General features: G+C 31.9%; 2 protein-coding genes across 10 annotated transcripts; one reads left to right on the forward strand and one right to left on the reverse strand.

Moving 5' to 3' along the window:
* Positions 1-1,310: 1,310 nt before the first annotated feature.
* LOC114421033 (probable E3 ubiquitin-protein ligase RHB1A) lies at positions 1,311-4,413 on the reverse strand. 8 transcript variants are annotated; one of them, XM_028386799.1, is made up of 5 exons: positions 4,201-4,413; positions 3,280-3,407; positions 2,149-2,578; positions 1,905-2,014; positions 1,311-1,806 (listed from the first exon to the last, which is right to left on the reverse strand). In XM_028386799.1, the coding sequence occupies exons 2-5, from the start codon at positions 3,349-3,351 to the stop codon at positions 1,777-1,779; spliced, it is 642 nt and encodes a 213-aa protein (XP_028242600.1). In that variant the 5' UTR covers positions 3,352-3,407; positions 4,201-4,413; the 3' UTR covers positions 1,311-1,776. The 8 variants fall into 8 exon arrangements, with proteins under 8 accessions (XP_028242600.1, XP_028242596.1, XP_028242597.1 ...); XM_028386795.1 differs by having other exon boundaries at positions 2,149-2,581; positions 4,201-4,393; XM_028386796.1 differs by lacking the exon at positions 4,201-4,413 and adding an exon at positions 3,991-4,188 and having other exon boundaries at positions 2,149-2,581; positions 3,280-3,389.
* Positions 4,414-11,047: 6,634 nt separating this feature from the next.
* Positions 11,048-18,928, forward strand: LOC114421035 (general transcription and DNA repair factor IIH helicase subunit XPB1-like). Of its 2 annotated transcripts, none has more exons than XM_028386801.1 (20): positions 11,048-11,198; positions 11,290-11,342; positions 11,422-11,494; positions 11,599-11,758; positions 11,849-12,071; positions 12,163-12,219; positions 12,706-12,846; positions 14,003-14,083; positions 14,190-14,277; positions 15,046-15,383; positions 15,469-15,544; positions 15,634-15,827; positions 16,079-16,242; positions 16,335-16,407; positions 16,705-16,818; positions 17,013-17,093; positions 17,223-17,282; positions 18,110-18,193; positions 18,266-18,408; positions 18,563-18,928. In XM_028386801.1, exons 1-20 carry the CDS (start codon positions 11,189-11,191, stop codon positions 18,657-18,659), a joined length of 2,310 nt encoding a protein of 769 aa, XP_028242602.1. In that variant the 5' UTR covers positions 11,048-11,188; the 3' UTR covers positions 18,660-18,928. The 2 variants fall into 2 exon arrangements, with proteins under 2 accessions (XP_028242602.1, XP_028242603.1); XM_028386802.1 differs by having other exon boundaries at positions 11,425-11,494.
* Positions 18,929-22,308: the final 3,380 nt, after the last annotated feature.

The raw sequence follows: 22,308 nt of genomic DNA on the forward strand, positions 1-22,308 counted from the left end.
CTTGCATTTTTTTTATTTTCATTTTGGGTGTTTAACTAGTTTGGAGGTTCATGTTTCTGTTTGTTATTATTGAATCAATTGGATTTAGGGTGTCACTAGTGTTATGGGTTTGAATACTTTGTTGTGTGTTCTTGAGTCATTTGACCTAATTTTTAAGATTCATTTGATTTGTTAAAAAGTATAGTATTGGACAACCCAGGCATAATTGTACCACATTGATTTTTAAAAAATTACAAGTATGCTAAAATCAAGTAAAGATGAACAAGATAAAAAAAATGAATTCTTTTTGTTGTTTGATTAAGCACATGATAACTACCAACAAGTAGTTGGTTCCAAGTGGAATTAAATTTAGTTCTCTTAAGTCAAGTTTTAAGATTGATTCTTATGGATGAAAAAAATATGATTAAAAAGGAAGATTCATTGTCGATCAAAATTTCTAACGAAAACTAGTTATCAATAAAATCAAAAAATACTTTGCATCAATAATATGTTTACCTACTATCATCACTATCAATATTACTATGATCGTCGACATCATTGCCGCCACAATACCATCATTATAGTCACTATTATCACTATTGACGTTGTCATAATTACAACTATCATCATTGTTATCATCATTATAATTACTGGTATCTTTATTTTTGTTGTTGTCAATGTTATCACCATTATCATTATACCGTTATAGTTATCAACATTGTTACCATTATTATTATCACCGTTATCGTCATCATCATCACTGTCATATTTGGTTACTAATATGAATTGTATTAAGGTAGTTCTTATTAAAAAAAGATACTATAATTAACTTCACATTTTTTTGAATTGTCCAATGTCTACCAATCAAAAAGTTATCTAGTAACTTAATGGGGCATTTGATGTACAAAATATTTTTTGATATCCGAAAATTATGTTTTCTGGAATAATGTTTCCTAGAAATGCTATAAATATATTTGACATGTCTAAGATATTCCTGAGAATGGAAGACATTAACATTAAATATTAAAAAATCCCATTTCATGAGAATGCTATATTTTTTTTTTCATAAGTACTCACAAGAAAAGAAAATAACAAGGTAAAGTACTATTAAGCTTTTTCATAAGCCAAAATTAACTTACGTAATGTACACCTTAGCTTTTACTTTCTTATTTTCTTTTTCTGCAAGTATATATGATTTTTTTTTTATCTAAACATGACCTAAATAAATTTAATTTCATGTATAATATACTTTTTTAAAAATATAAATAAAGACTGACTATTTAACTACAAATGTTCAATTTATCTCAATTTTGGTGTGCATGAAATAGAGATAATATCAAAATATGCAACTACTAGATTATTGAAATTTAATATATACAAAAAAGTTATTGAAAGTAATAACTCAAACAAGAATTGCTCCTATTCCCACCCTATACATATATATAAGATGAAAGCAGTACCACCAGAGTGAGAACATCCTACCATTCTTTGACAATGTAACAAAAGTCTTACAATCTATTCGAAAAATCATATCGCCAGCTGTTTTCGCTTGTAGTATCCAGCTATCACTTTAAAACATTCTAATTGATAAAACTATAAACAGAGAATATTTCCTTTAATTTCCTGTATGCTGCAACGCAGGGGACTGAGTAAAAAATGGAATAAACCCAGAAAACTCGGAAAACGAAACAATCAAAATACAGCCATAAGCTCGGGTTGCTATCATATCAAACTCATGACTTTGTAACCTTGCTTCTCAAACACTACGCAGTATATTTGAACTCCCACGTTGATGTCTTATTCAATGGGAGGGTCGAAAACCAAATCCTGCGTTAAACAAAGAATTGGTTTAAGTGTCTTATTCACAAGGATATCTTCACGAAGATTTAAAGATAGATGAGAAATTGGGAATGATTGGGAGAAACCTGATCGCACACAGGGCAAGTCTCACTTCTTTCCATCCATTCCAGAATGCACGCAAGGTGAAAATGATGGTCACATTTTGTTGCGAGTTTTGGATTCTCTGCATCATATTCTGCTAGGATAAAAAGATATATATCCATCATCAGTTCTCAATTTTAACCAAAAACAGAATAACGGTTACATAAGAAATGGCTTAATTAATACCACCAACTAAAGAAATTAAATAAAAATCTAAGAAAACATCACCTTCTAAACAAATTGGGCATGTATCCTCCTCTTCTACTACATCTATAGGTTTTCCCGACTTTGCAAGTTCAATTTCGGAACCCTTTGCAGAATCTAGCTCTAGATCGGTTTGAACTTTGCAGTCTGATTCCTTCAGCTCTTCCAACTTAGCCGAGGTCCCATGATTGTCTCCAGCAACTGGTTCTTGAATTGCATTAGAATTTGTAGAATGCAAGGAAGTATTATTCTTGTCACTACGAATTTCTTGAGCCGCAGGTGGAGTTTGAGTGGTACCCAAGGTAACATTGAAAGGGATAGGAGCAGGGGGAGGTCTATAAGTATCAGGAGATGAAGTATCTAGATTAGTATCAACCAAGAGCCGCCCAGAGAAAGCAGAAGCAGCACCCTGGTGAGATGATAGAGGAACATGCTCTTCTGATGCTCTTGGATACTGCTGAGAAGATAATGCAGCAAATGAAGCAATGTTATAACAATTGATACCACAACCATAGAAAATAGACAATGGATAGCAATTATACACTCATAATTACCAGAAGCAGACTTCAAAATCCCACAAACAAAACATAAAACAGGTCCACCTTACATGTTCAGATTTTTTTATTTTACCAACAGCAAAATAACCATTTTGGTCCTTTAAAAAATTAGGCGTTAATAGGTTAATCCTCCCTTTATGAATGCATCATACTAGTCTTTCATTGTTATGCCATTAAATTGGTCCTCAAAGTGACATGATCATATTAGTTCCTAAAAAGATGAAACTCATGGCATTCAGTTATCACTGGAGGACCAATTATTTGTTTCTTTTCTCACATGGACAAACACACTTCATTGAGCATACACTTGAACCATCCCTTAAGTAGATGGCAAATCGAGTTACAAACGTCTTCCCTGCCAAGTCTAAAAATCACACATCTATATACTACTACACAAGCTCTCCTGTTTGGGTTTGTTGAAGAGAAAGTACTGAATACTACTTACTGGAGACATTTTCAAACCTAATCAAAGCAGTGAAATCGATGCATGTCCCGCAACAATTAAATTAAACCTTTCTCAGAAAAGAAAAGTTAGGCAAAAGCAAAAAAATAAAATAAAGTAAAAGCACAAAATTCAAAACATGAAAAGTATACTGACATAATAGTACGCAGGTGGAGCGCTCAACACAGTCTCCTTAGCAGAACAACAACAACAACAGCAACCGCCCATCACGCCTTATGTCCAGCGTCCAAAAGTAATTATTGCCGCTGAGAGCATCATTTCACCTTCATCAGCATATACATGCAAAACCCCTTCAGATAATTAATTAATATAAGACCATAATTTAAACTTAAGCCACACACACACAATGGTTGCATCATTTAGCCTTCATCAGCATATACATGTAAAATCCCTTCAGATAAGTAATTAATATAAAACCATAATTTTACACTCAAGCTACACACGCACGAGAGTGAAGAATTCATTCAGTTATCGCAAATTCACGATCGTGCGTGCGTGCGTGGTGATTACTCTACCTCGCCGAAAGAGAGTAATAATACCTGACTATCCGAAAAACAATCCAATTCATGAAGACCAATTAACAATTTTAAATACAAAAGAAAGCACCAAGTAAAACAATCAGAATAAGACGCGATTAGTTTGAAACTTAGAAAACAGAGATTGATAGAGAAGCGTAAGAGATAAATCTCATGCGGAATTTCAACGAATTCAATTCGAGACAATCATCAAGCATCAACCGAATTAACAAGAAGGGGAAGACGCGATAAATTAGATACAGAAAATAAAAATTAAAAACGACACAGTATCGAATAGTTGAGCTGAAAAGCAAGGAAAAGGAGAGGATACAAGTAAGTGACGAGTCCGAAATCAGCAGAAAGAGAGGATTGGCGATGGAGAATTGACGCTTGAGATTGAGACGAAGCGCAGGAGAAGAAGAAGAAGAAGAAACTGCGTGAGTAGTTGCTTTCGTTGGTATTTGACACGATGATGTGTTGGTGAGTGTGCGAGTGCAGGGAAGAAGAATTGCACGGAAAAATTGAAAATTCCTCCACTTACCCCTACTTGATTCGCTTTCGTCATTCTTCCCCACATCTCAACCGTTCACTTCAGTTAACTAAATTTTCTTTGATCCGGGTCCGGGGTTCTTTAATGATAAACATCAAATAAATAAATAACTAGATAATAACGAGGATACGCCATTCTATGACATCACGGAGAAAGAGGGAACATCCACCGCTTCTTCTCTACTACTCTCCCTCCTCCCTTCCCAGATCAGTTTCCTTCCTAGGATCCAATATATATTTTTTAATTAAAAATATTTCTCACAGTAAAAAAAGGAAAAAATATCTTGATAAATAATTAAAAAATAAAAAACATTAATAACAATGATAATTTTTTTAAAAATTATAAATTTAAGATAAATTTATTTTATAAATTAAATTAACTATTTTGTTCTATCTAACCAGTAATTATAATCAGGACTTTTTTTAACCTAACTTATACTTTCAGACATTGGTTAAAAAATTAGAAAAAAAAACATATTTATTATGTAAATCATAAAAAAACATAAAAAAATCATGAGAAATATAATTTTATATATTTTAATCAATATTTTAAGAATATTAATTAATATTTACCATAGTTAATTATACGTGAAAATAAATGAAAGTAATTATATAAAAGTGACTACTTAAGTTTTTCATAAAGATTAATTATCGATTTTGATATAAAAAAATACCAACAAAATTAGAAAATACTATTACCTACTTATGTGATGGTGATCCAAAAATTGATTACATGTAATTATTTTTATGTGATTTATTTTCTTAAAAAATTAGAATAATTTTTTAAAAGAGTTGATAATATATAATAATATTATGATTTTTTTGCACGTGTGATTGTAAAAGAATATCTTATTAGTTTGTGAGATTTTTAATCTCCTTCATATATATGACATTAACTATTTTTTAAAGTTTATTTTATATTATTTGAGAGCGGTAAAATATATTATTTTATATTTTTTGACACTCGGTAAAAAAACAGAGTTATAAAATATAAAATATTTTTCCTCAATCATGTGATTATGCGTTTAATATATTGCTTATGAGTATAAAATATCTATTGAAATAAATCAATCTTTTAAATACATATAGTACTTTGGAATTAATCATTAATTTTCAACGGATAAATATTTGATTCACAAAAATTAAAATATAGAATAATGATTACAAATAATTAACCTAATTGAATCAAAATACATTTTTATCATAATTATCTTAATTGTTATATTTATATTTTTTTATAAATTAAAAATTGATACAAATTTTTCTCTACAAATTTTATTCTAAAAAGTAAATACAATTATATACAATTTTTTATAATGAAATGTTTAGGTGAGTTGGTCATGAAAACTCATAAGTACATGCTTTAAGACAAAAAAAAAATATTTAGATAACTGTTTACATATTATCCAATGACAATAGAATACATATTCTTTAAGAATATGAGTTGGTTCCTAATAAATGAATTAATCTTTGTTGACATTATATGCACTTTGATATCAAAGTAAATTCCCTCAAAAAATAGATAAAAATTTTCTCTACAAATTTCTCTAAATATATTTATTTATTTTTAAACACTTATAAAATAAATCGGTAAAAAAAAACACTTACAAATAAAATTAACTATATTTATTTGTTGATATCGTATACGTTCACCGTTACTCTTCCATAATTAATTTGCATCTAACAGTTACGGTTTTTTTTTTTTTTGCAGAGATCTAACAGTTACGTTCCAAATTAATTAATTTAAATAAAAAAGGACATAGAGAGTTAAGATTGTTTTATAATTTTCATATTCAAAAATAATATAAAAACAAGAACACTTGAAAGTTATGCTCGATGGCTTTATCATTAGTGGTGATCCCTTTGTGAGAAATGGGACTGCAACTGAAGTGATCCCTTTACCTCTGCAATGAGGGTTGTCCTTTGTGCTCAACCTTGTCGTTTCCAAACAAGGTGTTTGCTGAATCGGACACAAGCTGCTGCAAGCATTAAACTGATATTCGCTTCATAAAAATGGTTAACAATCCGTAGTCATGTTTGGATGGCCAATATCCTATTAGTTTCTTCTATCCTTTGTGGCTTTGCCACTTCACTAAGCTGTATACAAGAAAATAAACTCCTCTTTTTTTTACCCAATAGATATAGCCTATTGACAATAAAATATATTTTTAAAAAATGAATGTGTGATTAAACTTTAAATATTAATCTCATAATCGATTTAAAGGAGATATATCATATTTCACCAAAAAAATCAAACATTTTAATTAAAATAGTTTAAAAAAACTGCTCTTTTTGTTTTCTTTCAAAAACTTGCTCATTAATCTAATCTTTTCCGGTAGCTGTGGTCTGTGGTCTTATATATTTTCAAGTATTAACTACTTGCGAATTAATAACTTGTTTAGTGTGGTCCCGTAGATCATGCGAGTTGGCCTAACTGTGTACTTTTTTTTTTCTTTTTATATTTAGGTAAAATTGTAAAATTGATCTCCCACTTTATCTTTAATTTTGGATTTTGTCCCCTTATAATTTAATTCACAAATTTGGTCCCTCATTTTTATAAATTCCTGCAAAGTTGATCATGGAAGCTCAAGTTGGACGTTGACGGTTAACCTCAGACGTTGACTGCCACATATCAATGTCACGTGTCAATGCCTGAGTGGTTCCTGTAAAGACATCATTTTTTGTAGGTAAAATTACACTTTTGGTCCCCTAGTCTTACTCCAATTTCGATTTTGGTCCCCCTATAATTTAATTCACACATTTTGTCCCTTAGTTTTATAAATCTATTTATAAATTGTTTCTCTAAAATTGATCTTTTGAATGGTTTAGTCACTGGTGCTAGAGACATGGTAGGTCTTGATAAATCTTGCACTTTTTTTTCATCGCAAGTTTTTCACTCACTTAGAACCCAAAGAAAAATAATTATTTGTCTCTCTCCCACTTTTGGGGTTGTTTAACTTGGGAAAGTGGCGCATGAATCTCAACCTGGGTTTGAAATTTTCAGATATCTTACTTTAACAGGTTCTGTAATAACTTTTTTTTTTCTTTTTTTCTCCCCTATGCGGTATTATGTCTATACGACTACTTAAGTTGCCTGTGTATGACAATGGTATTTTTGTTTAAAATTTGAAATACAACTTCTCCACTAATGAAATTTGGATGAATTTATAAATGGATTTATAAAACTGGGGGACCAAATGTATGAATTAAATTATAAAGGGACCAAAATCGAAATTGAAATAAAATTGGGGAACAAAAGTGTAATTTTACCTAAAAAATGAAGTCTTTATAGGGAACCACTCAGACGTTGACACGTGGCATTGACACATGACAGTCAACATCTGAGGTTAATGGTCAACATCCAAATCGGACTTTTAGAACCAATTTTGCAGGGATTCATAAAATTGGAGGACCAAATTTGTGAATTAAATTATAGGGGGACCAAATGCAAAATTGAAAATAAACTGGGAGATCAAAAGTACAATTTTACCTTATATTTATTTCATTCATATATTAATAATACAATAAATAATAATAGCGTGCATATAACATTTATATTTAATTTAATATTATAATAATAAGCCACGTCTATGATGACATTGGTCAGTAAGTCAATAGATAATGCAAGAATGCATGATAAAGTTGTAACCGTTTTTTAATATATCCATAAATTAATAACAATTTAATTGGTATACAATATCAATGTAAATAATTTTTTTTTTACATTATGAACGGATCATAATTATGTATGCAACTTTTAAGGTAATGAGGATAAAACTTAGATTTTTTAAAGAAATGTCATTTTGTGATTGATTGTCATTGTAAAAAAAAAAATCACTATTAGTGTGTGTCAATTAAAACCAATTAAAAAATGATTGAATTTTATTAGCATTTGTTTTAAGGTATCATAAAGAATTTTAAAAAATGTGAGTTTAAAATATCATATTCTTATGTTTGGCACAAGTAAAAAAAAAAATCAAATTTTTAATGACTACTAGTGGTATCCAAAAAAATGGTGATTCTTAAAAAAAAAATTCAATCATAGAGAAACAGTTAAAAAGAGAATGTAAGATAAAATGTTACTAGCATTTTTCGTAATAGTTAATTGAATAAGTAATAAACTAATAATGGATAATATATATAAAATATAAAGACATTCAGTGAAAACTAATTTTTTAAAAAATAAAAAAACTAATTTCTGATGAATTGGCGAAAAGCAAAATAGCATCAATCCGTTTGATTCACCAAAAAATTGAGGGACAAAACAGCACAACAGCGGTTGTTCTTCATCTCCAAAATTCAAAAAAGGTACTAATGCTTCACTATTAGTTGTTAACTTTTATATAATTATATAATATAATATAAATTATTTTACATAATTATATAATATAATATTATCGGATAGAATAATATAAATTATTTTATAATATATAATAATATGAATTAATTAATATTAAAAGGCTACTTTCATGAATTTCATATTATTTATTTTATTTGTACACTGTTTTATTCTCGTTGTCCTATAGTTGAGTGTAGGGAGGGGAGCCCTCCCTCAAACTTCTTTTATTATATATATATATATATATATATATATATATATATATACTACAGTAAAAATAAATTAAATAATATATACTAATTAACAAATCTTATAATTAATATATAGGATAAATCGTTACTTTTGTTTCTAGATATGTAATTGGCTGATAAATGTTTTCTTGGAAGATAAAAATTTAAAATTTAGTTTTCGATAGTGTAAAAAGTGTGATAAATATATCCGGCTATTAATTTCTGTTTCTCACCATTAATAAAATAACATACGCAACACGGAAGGATGATTTGTCACTAAAATAATTGCTAACTTGTAATCATGCTGACTAGATTGGACAAAAATGTCAATAAAATATCATTTTTTGACGTAAATGTCAATAATTTTTTGTTGGACGAAAATGTTAATATTTTTTATTTGAGAAAATGTTAGTATTTTTTTAACCTAAATGTGAGTACATTCCATTGGACCAAAAATGTTAATAAATTATCATTATTGGACGAAAATGTTAATAGTTTTTTTATTGGACTTAAACATCAGTATGTTTCTATTAGACTAATTTGTTAGACTCGAAATTTCATTTTATTTAAGAGTAAAATATTATTTTAAGATAAATTTTCGTCATTTTTTATCGCTACAAGGATAACATTACAATAATTACTTAAAAAAATAAATTGTCTATCACAATAAAAATTATCCAAAATAAATATTGAACCGATTTACCAAAGTAAAACATTGTAACAGTGAATCATTATAAATTTTTTCAAATTACCCTAAAAGGTAAATATATTCCATATTTCACTTTTTCAAATCTTAACTATTTTATTAACGATGACAGACGAAAGTTAACAGGCAAATATATTTATTTCATTTTTTACACTTTTGACGACTAAATTTTGTATTTTCATCTTTCAGGGATACACTTGTCAGTGAATTACACTTGTATTTATCCATTCATATTCCTAGAAAATGGGAAGACAAAAAGTAAAAAAAAATATTAAATAACAAATATGTCCCTATGTTTGCAATTAGATAAGATCAAGTTGACAATCATTTCAGTGACAAACTCGTCTCTCTATGTCACGTAGGCTATTTTACTAACGGTGACATACGAGAGAGTTAACAACCGAATATATTTGTCGCACTTTTTACATTTTCAGGGACTAGATTTTGTATTCTCATCTTTTATAGACGTACGTCAGCGAATTATAAATTCAAGAACAAAAATGATTATTTATCCTAATATATATTATACCATTATTTATAAACTAATCTTTTTAATACTAAAAAGTATTCATATTTTTAATAATATGTGTTGTCATTAATTATTACTATAATTTAACCCAAAGATATATATATATATATATATATATATATATATATATATATATATATATATAATAGATTTAATAAGAATGGTTAGAAAAAAAAGAAATAAGAATGACATTTTTGTATGATTTTTGATCAATTGTTATTTTTTTAACAATCGATCAATTGTTATTATATACACTAATCATGTTTTGTGTATTATTATAAGTCTCGTCTATTTATCTATGCAGTTAATTATTAAAATTAATTATTGTTAATATTACATTATAAACATATTTATATATAATTATAATGAAATTTGAAGACTTTTAGTTATTATTATATTTGATGTGTTAGTTTCTTTTTTATTGTGAGACTGATTAAATTGTTATTGCACTTAGAAACAAAAAGAAAAATCAAAACTTAAAATAATTTGCTTAAGTTATAAAATATAAACACATGCATTTCTTTCTTGTGTCATTTGAAAAAAAGAGAAAAGATTTTAATTTTATTTCTAAAGCTAATAAATAATTCTATAAAATTCATTAATCATTAAATATTATTTGTTAAAAGTTAGATATTTAAATAATTAAAGTATAAAAAAAATCTTTCTCTTTGATGATTTTCTAGATCGTTCCTGAGGTGGAAAGCAATCAAGGATAGGGAGCTTGAGAGAGTGGGGAAGAATACGAGGCACCAAGGGAGTGAAAAAGAAAACGGCAGGGGTATAATTGTATCGATGAGCTAAGCGCGGGAGAAGAGAGTGAGAGTGGGAGATAAGAGGGAAGATTTAAACAGGGAGAGAAGGAGTGAAGAGAGGAGTATATTAGAAATTTAAAAGGAAAAGAAAAATCGAGTGGTGTGAATAGTGGGTCCGAAAACAAATCAAGACTGTAGGTTTTGGGCCGGCCCATACTTTGGGGATATACGGAACCTGCACCGTCTTCTCCCTCGCAGTTATCATTAGCGGTAACGGAGCAATGGATATATAAGTAAGCAGATTCGGTCGCACTTACATTCTCGTTATCGATTATTGACTGCTGCAGTGCTTCATAGAGAAAGAACACTTCTAATTTAAAAAATAAATCAAAAATTTAAAACCCTAACCCAATCAATCGGAACCATGGGATACGGTACTTCACCATTCGTCCAAAATTTATAATCCATCTATGAAATCAATCAAATATAAGCAACAATAATTCTCTTTTAATTTCATATACACAGGTGAAAAAGGAGGACGACCTCCATTCAAAAAGCACAAGGCCTCAACTAAATTCGTTAGTTCATCTTTGATCCTTCGTTCTTTCCTTTTTTTTTTTTTCTGTTAAAATTTCGCGTTTCTCACATTGTTTGCAGCAGGAAGATCCCCAAAAAGGAATCGCCTACGATGACGATGGTTATGGCGGCGAAGATGCCTACGACGATGACGGTAATGTCATCTTAATATTTAAAGATTTACTTATTCGTAGGATTGTTGTATGTAGAAATTGTCTTACGCGTGATGATGAATTGAGGGTTTTACGAGTGAAACAGATGGTAAAACCAAGGATTTTAGCAAATTAGAGCTGAAACCGGATCACACCAATCGCCCTCTGTGGGCTTGTGGCAATGGCCGCATATTCCTGGAGACTTTCTCGCCTTTGTACAAGCATGCTTATGATTTTCTTATCGCCATCGCTGAGCCTGTTTGCAGGTAGAAATTGTTAATATGAGAAAGAGAAATCAATTGCAACGGCATGTTAAAATGTTGGAATTGTACTTATGTGTTTGATGTGTGGGATAGGCCGGAGTCTATGCACGAATACAACCTTACTCCACACTCGCTGTATGCGGCTGTTTCGGTTGGTCTGGAAACAGAAACAGTCATAAATGTTTTGAACAAGTTATCCAAGACCAAGCTTCCCAAAGAGATGATTAAATTTATACATGATTCTACTGCAAATTATGGCAAAGTGAAACTCGTCCTCAAGAAGAATCGATATTTCATTGAATCTCCATTTCCAGAGGTATAAATATGATGCTTTCACTTTCTCTACATCTTGTGTTCCTATGGTAAGTGGTAAGATCTCATGTTGTTCATCGTACCATATCTGGCAGGTATTGAAGACATTGCTCAGGGATGAAACTATATCTCGATCAAGGCTTATTTCTGAGGTGCGTAATAAATTTTCTATTTTGTGTGTTTGGGGTGGCTTAGGTTGACCCTTTTGTTTAATTTTCTATTTTCTATATCCAGTGGTTTGTTCAGTACATAGGCCTTGGTGATGGGTACAAAAATAGTTGCGTACCCAGTGCATGATAGTTATTCTTGGCTGATTTGTTGCCCCACCTGTAACTACAATCCAGTATTTCCTTGTCCGAGGATATTTGTGGGGCACATTGGATTGAACTCCTTTATTGCTGTCTGGTTTCTATTTTGATACTGGTAGTGCATACTTCAGACATTCTCTCTACTAAAATGCTGCCATGTTATATTGAATTGGTTGGTCATAGGTCTCTTCTCCTTTTGTAAATTATTGACAACTAGAAATTATAATTTTGGCTGTGAATTGCTTTTTTCGACACTACCAAGAATATTCTTCTGTCTTACTGTGTGTATTCCTATTGCTAACTTTTCCCCTATTGCTGTTTTTTCTTTAGAATGTAAATGGAGATGGATTTACCATCAGCAAAGCAGCAGGTGAAATTGAAGGCACTCATGATGAGTTGCTAAATGAAGCAGAAGTTGCAGCGGTTGCGGAAGAGAAAGAAGCCCATTCATTTGAAATTGATCCTTCTCAGGTAATATATGTGCGAGCTTCTGGAAAAGTTTACAGTTTTTTTTTACTCCTACTCTTGAGCTGTTTGTTTTTTATTTTATGCTAGGAAGCACGGATACTTCTTAATAGTACCCTTTGTGTTGGACCGATGTCAGACACATTTATTTCAGACACTGCAAGGACACTTTGAATTTTTCTAGCTGCATTTTATATTTTTTTACTTTTGTTTTAAACTTCCCTAACAATACAAGTTGGAATAGCATAAAATTTAGATAAACTATAGCATCTCTGTTTTGTTTACAATGAATCAAAGTCATTTTGGAATTTTCACAAAAAAGAGTCATTTTCGAAACATGAATCCTTTCTTATGATTTAAGAATTTTATTTTATGTTTACTTTAGATTAATTTTGCATGTCTTAATGTATTATAGCTATGTTATGTGCTATGATTTTAAAAAAAAAATCATATTTCCATGTTCACGTTGAATCGTGTCTGTGTCTCGTGTTATATATGCATGCTATTCAGATTTTACATCATATTCCCAAGTCAGACCTCAATTGTATCGATGAAATGTTGTATGTCTTAAGAAATGATGCTGGATTAGGCCCATTAATGTTTCAGAAAAAGAAATTGGATGAGTTAATTGTATTAAATTTAAGAAAACAAAAAATGAATATATACATTTATTAAAATTAGAACTAGCTTAATATACTTTTTGATGTTACATTCTTACTTCTCTCTATGATGCATCTCTGGCATTGTTTGGAGTGCTTTTAATTGCCAGTGATAAGTGTTAATTCTTATCACTGTTAGTAGTGCATGACTTGTATTGTAGAATTCTTCTATACTTAAATAATAGTCAAAATATTCCATGAGTTTCATTACAAGAATCTTCTTAGAAAATTAAAATTTTGTTTGGGGAAAAGTTAATGAGAGCTATATCAAAGAACTGACTAGATCTTTATCATAAACCAGATTTTAGTTTTTTTGATAACCCAAGAAATGCTCACTTAGCAAAAGCAAATATTTCAAAAGGGGAAAAATATACTCGACAGAATTTTCTACCCGACCCAATTACATACATACCCACAAAATGTTGAGGGAGAGCAATAAAAAACTGAACCCATTAGGATACATTAAACTGTTATATTTAAGTTTTTCTCTGATTTATATACAGGTTGAAAATGTAAAGCAACGATGCTTGCCAAATGCGTTAAATTATCCCATGTTGGAGGAGTATGACTTCAGAAATGATACTGTGAGTACTGCTTATAGTCTACTGATGTTAAAACCTTACAAATTTATGGTCATGGAGTTTAAACTTCATGCATGACTCATGCAGTATAACTCTTTCAATGCTGCAGGTGAACCCAGATCTTGACATGGAACTAAAGCCTCAAGCACAACCACGGCCATATCAAGAGAAGAGCCTTAGTAAAATGTTTGGAAATGGTAAGGCTGACAGCACTTGCAAGGACAAATGTTACTAGTAGTTCACTCTTCCCATGCTAAATTTAAGAGGGGCCACCAACTGTTATTTTAAATTGATGAAATTTACTTCTTGAATTATTTGTCTTGAGTTCTAAAACACACCTTCCAGTTTTGCATATTTTCAAGACTATAATTTTCAGCCTCGTTTTTAAAACAGTGTAGTGTTGTGAAGGAAAATTGAAGTTTTAGTAAAAGAAAATATATAGACTTCAGAACATGTTTTAGAAGTATGCAACCTTTGGTCAATATTTTTTTTCCATTTTTTTTTACTTGGAAGCCACTAGGAATGGGTTGGTGGTGATTGTGGGTAGGAGGCCCCCCCTTCCCCAAAAAAAACAAAAATCCTCTTAGTTTCCTTTATTCTTTTAAATAACTTTGGAAATTGATGTGTTGGTATGATAAAGAAAGGTTGACGCTTAAATACACTAGAGATAAGTTACACTGATTGTTATCTTTGACGCATAACTATGCTAGAGATTATTTATGCTGGAAATCCTTGTCTTTGACATAGTTTTTTTAAATAAAACTGGAAGTTGATGTGTTGGAAATCCAAAGTTATATTTAAAATCAAAGATTAGGATGTGTGATTTAGCGTAACTTGAGATATCTCTAGTGTAGTTAAGCATCAACTTTTCTTAATGACTTGAAGTAACATTAATGTCTGCTATGGGTAATTGCACATTGAAACATAAATTACTACTGAGTGCAATTTAATGTCTGCCACTTCAGGTAGAGCAAGATCTGGTATAATAGTTTTACCCTGTGGTGCTGGAAAGTCCTTAGTTGGTGTTTCTGCAGCTTGCCGGATAAAAAAAAGCTGCCTCTGTTTGGCAACAAATGCTGTTTCTGTAGATCAGTGGGCTTTCCAATTTAAACTATGGTCAACTATCCGAGAAGAACAAATATGTCGTTTCACGTCTGATAGCAAAGAGAGATTCCGTGGTAATGCTGGAGTTGTTGTGACAACATATAATATGGTTGCTTTTGGTGGTAAGCGGTCTGAAGAATCTGAAAAGATCATTGAAGAAATAAGAAACAGAGAATGGGGATTGCTCCTCATGGATGAGGTAGCCACACGACTTTATGATTATATGCTCCCTGCCTAAATCTTAAGGTTGTTCCTTATGCATAATATCATGGCATGATAAACAGGTGCATGTGGTACCGGCCCATATGTTTCGTAAAGTCATTAGTATCACTAAATCTCATTGTAAACTTGGGCTCACAGGTATGCCATTTTGCTTTAGTTTAATGTTGCTTTGACCATGACCTTAACCTTTTCTACTAAGAGTGAGGTGTTGACTGTTGAAATTGCAGCTACACTTGTCAGAGAGGATGAAAGGATTACAGATCTGAACTTCCTGATTGGTCCCAAGCTGTATGAGGCCAATTGGCTAGATCTAGTAAAAGGTGGATTTATTGCAAATGTACAGTGTGCTGAAGTATGGTGTCCGATGACAAAAGAGTTTTTTGCTGAGTATTTGAAGAAAGAGAACTCCAAGAAGAGGCAGGTAAGGCCGATTGGAACACTGAAAATCTTTGTAATAGAATATTTAAGGGGTGATTATGAAATATGAGTTCTGCTGAAAATATGATTATTTTCCACAATAGACTGCATGATCTGTGAAAGTGGTTTTGAATTTTTATTTATTGTTTTTGGAATGAAAAATATTTTTATTAAAAATTATAATTTAGTCAAAATTTGTTCCTAGTTTACTTGCTTGAATTCACTTATCTTAATTGATGATCTTTACATCTGCAGGCACTTTACGTAATGAATCCTAATAAGTTCAGAGCGTGTGAGTTTCTCATAAATTTCCATGAAGGGACACGTGGTGATAAAATTATAGTCTTTGCTGATAATCTGTTTGCTCTCACTGAGTATGCCATGAAACTCCGCAAACCAATGATATATGGTGCTACAAGGTGCTGAGGCCATATATTGACTTTTTAATTGGAAGCTATGATTTGGGTTCTGCTGTTTTTGAACCTTATTTATTGATATGCCTTGTGTACAGCCATGTTGAGAGAACAAAAATTTTGCAAGCATTCAAAACTAGCAAAGATATAAATACTATATTTCTTTCCAAGGTATGTGTTCCTGTTTTCTTTAATTTTATTTTGAGGCTTATTTGCTTTACTTTTATTCGATATGTCAAAGAACATTCTGGTTTGGCATCTTGATGTCCATCAATATGAACATTTGAATGGGGTATATCTTCATAAATCATAACTTTTGTTGGATTGCCTAGCATTTTGCAACATGTAGAACTAGTATGTTCTATACCTGTTTGCCTTGATGCTTCCTGAGTTCCTGTTGATATATTAATATTGTGTGCTATTCCCTGTTAACATCTAATCCTTGCATGCTTTCGTATATATTCTCAGGTGGGCGACAACTCAATTGATATTCCTGAAGCAAACGTAATAATTCAGATCTCTTCACATGCTGGTTCAAGGCGACAAGAAGCCCAGCGTCTGGGTCGTATTCTTAGGGCAAAGGTCAGTTTCTAAATGCTTCTACATGTTGTGGTCTATCATACTTGTCCTACCGATTGAATTTTAAAGTTCAAATGATTGATTGATTGATTGTGGAGACTGGGAAATTCTCTGCTGCATGTTGTTTAATGTTATCTGTCTGTAAAGCATTGTGCTTATGGGTTGGCTGACATTCAAATTAATGAATTAAATGCCAGGGAAAGCTTGAGGATAGGATGGCAGGGGGCAAGGAGGAGTATAATGCATTTTTTTATTCCCTTGTTTCAATTGATACCCAGGTATGCATTTATTCTATGCCAGGTCATATATTCATTCATCCGGTCATGCATTCATTGAAAAATAATACTTGAACTATCATATGGGATATTTATGCTGTATTATAAACTTTGTCGTTCTTGTATTTGCAGGAGATGTATTACTCCACTAAGAGGCAGCAATTTTTAATTGATCAGGGTTACAGCTTTAAGGTTAGGTTCACTCCATGTTGCATTTCTAGTTATTTTTCCTCAAGCACATGTGCGCTTGTACATTTGCTCTACTTTATTTAAAGTTTTCGATGTGTTAGGTGGGAAAGTGGGATGGCATGATTTGCTGTCTTACTTGGAATAAGTGGGAACACGAGCTGAATTTCCTTGTGATAATGTATCTGTTCTTTTTTAGTAAAACATTTTCAACCAGTTGCTGCTTTGCTATGATGTTCTTTGGCTACTTAAATGTTATGTCCTTGAAATATACTATAGAGCAAGTTGTTAAATGGATGATTCTAAGCTTTCCTGTGGTGTATGTTATGTTCGCTATTACCTTAGTTGTTTGTTTGTTCGTTCACATAAAGTACTCAAGAAAGACATTATATTTGGTGAGGAGGAAGGAAAAGAAAGAAACTAGCTGATATATTTGGACTCAACCAATTCTAAATACATGGTCACTTCCCTTCTCTTTTCAAAACTCTTAAGTGTGTGTTTGGTTGTGTAGAAGAGAAAAGAATGGAAGAGAAATGAGAAGAAATATTTTAGTTAAAGTAGAGAAAGAGGTGTGGGACCCACGCTATTTTTTTGAAAAATTCTTCTTGAATAGTAATTTTCTCTCTTCAACCAAACCACCCCTAACCAAACAGTGCATTAATTATTAATTAATGCATAATTGCCTAATTTTGTTGAACCAAATAGTTTAGATAACCTTGTTGTAACTGTCGTCCCAATGCCAAGCTTGATAATTTGTAATGTATGTTGGCCTCAATAACTTTCTTGTGAAGATTTCAATCTATATATGCTTAGATTTTGATGATACTTGACAGGTAATTACTAGCTTGCCTCCTCCTGATGAAGGGCCTAATTTGAGCTATCATCGTCTTGAGGATCAATTGGCACTTCTTGGAAAGGTTTGCATCCTCATTCCCTTTTGGCTTAGGATTGAGTTGCTCATTGCCAAATAACTAATGTGTATCTATCAGGTGTTGAGTGCTGGTGATGATCAAGTTGGATTAGAGCAACTAGATGAAGATGCAGATGAAATTGCCCTTCAGAGTGCCCGTCGCTCTCAAGGATCCATGAGTGCAATGTCAGGTGCAAAAGGGATGGTTTATATGGAGTACAGGTGTGTTATCCTTTGTTTGCCTGAAACAATACCGTATGCTATGTAGCAATTTATCTCAAGCTGTTGAATTTCCTTTTTGAGATCTTAAGAACCTTGATCTGTTAATTGATATACAAATAGATCTTTGGTCATGATTGCTTTCTTCCCCGTGCAGTACTGTGCGTAAAGGCCAACAAGGACAGATCAAGAGCAAGCCGAAAGATCCAGCGAAGAGACATTTCTTGTTTAAAAGAAGATATGGGGCAACCTAAATGTGCCGTCTTTGTAATGGTACCATACGAAAAGTTATCAAGTATGCAGGATTGATGGCTTACTTGACATAACGCTGGTTGCCTTTTTCTTAAAAAAAAAAACCTTGTAAACACAGAAATCATTCGATGCTTCGAAAAGCAGGCATAATGGTTTTTCTACTGTTCACTTTATGGAGATGTGGACAAACAGGTTCTTTTTTCCTTCATGTGAACAAACAAGCAACCAAGGTTATATTATATAGCCTTCAAAAAGGCAAATTTGTTTTCAACCTTGTCTCAACTCAACCACCATGTTTTTTTTTCCGGCACCAATTTACTTTTTCTTCGTCATAGATGTGTAGTTTCTTTTTCCTGGTTGTTACAGATGTTTGACTTTTTCTTCTTCAAAGAATCAATTACTGAAAAGTGAAAATGTCCATCAGACTGACAAACATAGAATGTTAAAGGAAGAAAATTATAGCGTTGCACGACAAATAGACAACAGGCACATGCTCAAAGTTAATTAGCTAAATATTAGCAATCTTGAAATTACAAACACAATAACAATCAGTACTTATTCTTTGTTGCAAATAAACCTTGATAGAGTACTGAACTTTACTTACCTCGTGTTATTTCTTTTGAATGAATCAGCTAGTGCTGCGTAATAGAACTTGCATAGAGATAAAGATCCGAGTGAGTAGACCATTGTTGTGTAAAGTTACTCTAATGATTTTGGTACAACTGCAATTGATTACTACTATAAGTTCACTTGAAAGGGTAAATGTGATGGAAAAAGGGGTGGAGACGCAAAGGAAGGTGCCATAGACAAAATAGAGAGAAACTGAAAGTTAGAAAAAGGATGGTGATGAAGGTGGTAGTTGGAAAAGGAGGTAAAGGCAGTGGCTAGAGGTGGAAGAAGAGAGGTGGAGGTGGTGGTGGTGGTGAGGAAGGAAAAAGGTGGGAAAAAAAACACCTCCCTATGGAGAGAAAAAACCCCACCTAATAAAGTGCAAAGAAAACTCTCCTAAGGAGATAAAATAAAAAGGGGGGATGCTGCTGTTTTATGATTGGATACGTTGTGTATGGGGTTGGCCTTGGATTGCAAATTATTTTCCTAAGAGAGATACTATTTGCACCTCCCTTTGTCTACTCTTCACACCCTCTATCTTCTTCTTCTTTTTTTTTTTTTTACTTTTTGAAATATTCAAACCACTCCACCTTTACCCTCCTCCTATCCCTTTCAACCTTAGCATGTTTTTGCTAGGTCCCAAAATGTGTAAAAACTATTCATATGATTGGAAAATGTTACTTATCTGGATTGCATAAGGAATGGTGTTTTAAAGTGGGTAAGGATAAAATACATAATCTCAATCATCAACAAAAAAAAATGAATAAATAATATTTACTACTTTTATAATTTGTTATATATAATTAATATTAATTATTGATTTTCTAATGACTTAAATGATTTTGTTTTATTATCTAACTAAATTACCTGGAGGAACCGAATATAAAAAAGATGATACCAATCTTATACTCGAATATATATACCCCAGGTATCGGCTACGTACAGATGCGGCAAATTCACTACTAGTGGTTTTTTCTTTTTTTCTTACCAGCATTCGAACCGGTGTCATATGAAATTGTCATACACACCAGGAATGCCAGTCTACCAGAGGTATTTAATGATATGTTAAGTTAATTGTGGCGTATTTACTTTCATTTTTGTCTTGCATATAATTTGATGGTGTGGAGTTGTATTGAGAAGGGGTAGTCGCACAGCAATTGTGTCACTATCAGATATTGCACGTACTCTTTTGAAAGGAAAGAAACTAGTTGACGGTTTCCTTTTTAGTGGAAACTTTATTTAGACGTTGGTGAAGGAATCTCTTGAGCTAGCGAAGACCTAGGGAGATTTTAGCATTTGACTACTTTTTTGGGACATTCTCTCTGCTTTAACCTTTGGCTTATGCAAAATTGTAGTTGATTTCTTCATTATGAATCTCATTCCAAACCTAAAAGCTGATTACAACTCAACTATGTTCAAGAGAAACAAATTAGTGGTGCTAAGCTTCCTTACCATTCGTTCAGACATTTTTTTTTCTAATTGGAAAAGGGAAGGGGGGGAGTAGGCAAAGTTAAAAAATTTGTCACCACAAACAAGTCCCAATTTCTATTAGAAGGCAAACAAAGAGAAACGTGTAAAGAATGTGGTTAATTAGAGGGCAACTTCAATTCACTATAAACTTATATCTAAGTTTTGTTCGGGTAGAATAGATGAACAGTGAGCAATTTCCTTTTGGGGCAGGATAGTATTAACGCACACTTTTATGATGACCAAATTGACCATAGCTGGATTCTCCACTCCAGCCAAATAAAAGGGTTCTCTAATTAACTTTTCAGTTTTTCCAGTCTTACCCCAGACAAAAGTTCCGTCGTCAATAACATGGGCTTTTTTTCTTGTCTGCCAGATCATATATATATATATACTATAAAACTTGGCATGTCCACTATGGTGTCATTCGTGTGCAAGGCAAAACAATTGCACTGCCATTTTGTTTTTGTTTTTCATTGCTAATCAAATGTTAGAAAAATATTCCAAAGGACATGGACCGATCAGTGGAACCTTCGATGTACCAATCAGAACACATTTCTTAGATTAAACAAAGGGTCAGTGGACAACTTTACCAAGCATGCATCCCTAGGAATAAAATTCTTTTAGGGTCACCTCGAATAGGGTTAGGCTAAGGGAAAAACAAGTGGCTAATCATCTAGTTATAATCTATAGCATTGCAATGATAGGATGTTGAAGAGGTGCTTGCTGGTCAAAAGTGGGCGTTTGGAATCATTTGGGTGCATAAGATCATAAATTTTATTAGCATAATTTCTCTTGCTGCTCTGCCCATTAAGGGCATTGTCTCCCTCTATCTTCTATCACTTTCTTATCATAATAGGAAGCTAGTTAGTTTATGATTATTTAACTGTGAGGGATTGTGAGACCACATCCAAAAAGCCATTAGGGTAGTTGTGGATTGAAGAGATGCGGTCTTAATTCCAGTCTTATTTTTTTCCTCATGTCTTGTATTGGATGCTTTTTGTTTCCTCTGGTTCCTGTTTTTGACCTTTTAATCGAATGATGGAAATTATGATTTTTTTTGTATAGCTAGGATTAACCATACATCATTTATTTAGAAAACCTCCATTTCTATTCCTCGAAATTGTGTGATGAATGATCATTTTATGAAATGGTACAAGAAAGTTGAAAAATATGATGAATGTAGAGTTATGAAATGAAACATGTAATTGTACCCTTTACAATCAGAAGCATCTGTTTTTCTCTGGTACTATTACATTAATGAAATGCCATTCTTTAGGAAGAGAATATATCAAAATATCTGCATCTACTCACGGTACGTGTTGTTATGTCTTGATGATTTTCTTCTTTCCAAATTTTCATTATAAAGTAACACTGTGGCGGCATCCGGTACACATATATAGGAGCTTTCTACTATTTTTCACATACATATTGTATCTAATGTCTATGTTTGTGAGCATTGCTGCCAAAATGGCTGCTTAACACGTTACCCACTTTATGCCAGCCGTATATGGCATTTTTTTTTTCATAATCGCGGCACAATAATTCAGGCATTCTTTAATTGGCAATCAATTT

Source organism: Glycine soja, chromosome 8 (genome assembly GCF_004193775.1).
Source record: "Glycine soja cultivar W05 chromosome 8, ASM419377v2, whole genome shotgun sequence".
NCBI classification, from domain to species: domain Eukaryota; kingdom Viridiplantae; phylum Streptophyta; class Magnoliopsida; order Fabales; family Fabaceae; genus Glycine; species Glycine soja.